Source organism: Orycteropus afer, unplaced genomic scaffold (genome assembly GCF_000298275.1).
Source record: "Orycteropus afer afer isolate SDZICR_OR568_19922 unplaced genomic scaffold, OryAfe1.0 scaffold00016, whole genome shotgun sequence".
NCBI classification, from domain to species: domain Eukaryota; kingdom Metazoa; phylum Chordata; class Mammalia; order Tubulidentata; family Orycteropodidae; genus Orycteropus; species Orycteropus afer.
Genome location: NW_006921603.1, coordinates 17,881,115 through 17,883,420, shown reverse-complemented (window position 1 = coordinate 17,883,420; position 2,306 = coordinate 17,881,115). Strand labels below are relative to the sequence as shown.

The 2,306-nt window shown below is 35.0% G+C and overlaps 1 protein-coding gene across 1 annotated transcript in view; it reads right to left on the bottom strand.

The window, feature by feature from the left end:
- The window catches only part of LEPR (leptin receptor), a 117,955-nt gene that overhangs the window by 53,140 nt on the left and 62,509 nt on the right, over positions 1-2,306 (bottom strand). The window contains exons 9-10 of the mRNA XM_007959390.1: positions 1,211-1,501; positions 936-1,053 (exon numbers count right to left, since the gene is read on the bottom strand). Coding sequence (XP_007957581.1) covers positions 936-1,053; positions 1,211-1,501 — 409 coding nt within the window. The remainder of the gene's footprint in view (positions 1-935; positions 1,054-1,210; positions 1,502-2,306) is intronic.

Sequence of the window (2,306 nt, the reverse complement as noted above, 5' to 3'; positions counted from 1 at the left end):
ATTCCTAAAGTTGCACGGTAATGTACCAAACAGTGTTTCTTTGCTATTCATAAGGTTTTCCCTGGCCAATTCTTTCAGAAGAAAGACTGGTAACATTAGGAACAGAATTCACTCCATACTATTTAGGGGTGGAGATTTATTATTCAAGTAGAAAAAATTAGATTTTAAGAATGAATGAACACAAGTACAAATTGAAAATCTCAAAGTCAAATATACCAGGGTATAGTGTTTGAAAGCATTATATATACTTCAAAATTATTATAGGATATCTTAAAAATAATATTAAAATATGGATCTATCTTCTCCTAATCAAGGGTGATATTATTTCAGATAAAACTCTTTGCAGAGGGAAGGAAATGCTATAGGAAGATGCTTTGAACTCTTTTTAAAACAGAGAAGAATGATAATAAATAAGCACTAATTACCCTTTATTAGAATATTTCTTCCCATTCAACAGTAATTCTTTCTTTGTTCAAAACTTCACTTAGCTCTAAAACAACATTTCTATGATCTCTTACAATCTCTGTGTCCCTACTTCTATCTAGCTTTTTGGCACATTAATCTTTAGCCAAAAATATTAAGCTTTTATGATCCTCCATATTCTCATTTAGTCAATTTTATAAATCAAATTAAAATGTATATAAATTAATTTTTTCTTGTATTTGATTCAAGAGTTAAAATGAAATTGTGGAGATTTAATTGTTTACCAGAAAAACAACTTTTGTTAAAAAACAAATGACATCGTTTGCCTCAAGTGTGACTCTTTCTCAAGAATAACCAATTTATTTAATCCTGCCAAAATTTTCCAGTTAAGTATATTCGACCTTCCTCTTTCAGGGTGAAAATATGCCAAAATATTACCATAGCAATATATCTACAGAAAATTTTATCTCACTCTGACCCAGAAAAATAAAACAGTAAAAAATAGTACATACCGATGATACCTCAACTGCAAAGTACTTCCCACAAGTGATTGGATTGGATTGGTTGACCATCTGCAAGTCATTTTAGTTAAGTACCCATCAGTTTCACATGATATATTGATATTGACATCTATTTAAAACACATTAAAATATTAATATAAAGCCAAAACACCAAAAATATTTGAATGAAAAAAAATTTTCCTTACATCTTAAATGGGCCTCCAGTAAGAGTCCATAACGATAATGTAACTTGTGGACCAAAATGAACAAAACCTCAGTATCCTTACCAATCACATATAACTCAGCATAGCGATGGTGGCACTCATGCTCGTTGCAGCAGTACACTGCATTATAGGTGAATTTTCCTCGAGTTTTGGTTGCATTTAAATTGGGAAGAGTAACTTTGCTAACATGGTCATTCACAATATTATACTGGCTTTCAGGAATTTTCTCAGCCAAATTCATCCACCAAACGATCTTTTTGGCAGAAACAATCTTGTTTTCATTTTTATAAATGCAATGAAAAGAAACATTAGATCCAACACTTGTCAGAATTTTAGGTGGCAAGTATATGACATCTGTAATGAGAGAAGAAAGGCAGAATATCAGAGAAAGACCACATAAAAAAGATTCACAGTGCATTCCAGCATTACATTGCCAAAAATAAAACGACTGTTGTAAAATACTGGATTACTTTGTAATTGCCTGTTCATTTATAGTTACTTAGGGTCCCTAGAACCCCCATCCTCAAGTGAATTGAGCTTCCATGAAAGTCTTCAATATCTCCTACACAAATATGATGTAATGAGTGACTGTCATTTGCCTTGGTGGTGCAATGTTTAAGCACTCGGCACCTCTGTGAGAAAAAAGCCCTGGAAATCTGTTTGCATAAAAATTGTGGCCTAGAAACCCCTATTAGACAGTTCTACTCTGCCCCACGTGGTCATTATAAGTCAAAATTGACTCATTGGCACACACCAACAACTGACAGGTAGAAAAATACCTGAAGTGCAACATAATCTAATTCCACAACAACATGTTTTCCATCAGACCCTGATTTAGGAAGCAGTGAATCCTAAATCCAATTCTTAGAACAAATCACTATGAAGGGAAAAAGGGATGTACTTTGCTATTGCCTTGTTGTTGTTAAGTGCCGTTGAGTCATTTCCAACTCATAGCGACCCCGTGCACAACAGAATGAAACACTGCCCGATCCCGTGCCAGCCCCACAATCCCTGCTATACTTGAGCCCATCATCGCAGCCTCCGTGTCAATCCATCTTGTTGAAGGCCTCCCCCTCTTTCGTCAACCCTCCACCCCACCAAGCATGACATCCTTCTCCAGGGAATGGTCCCTTCTTACAACATGACCAAAATAGGTGAG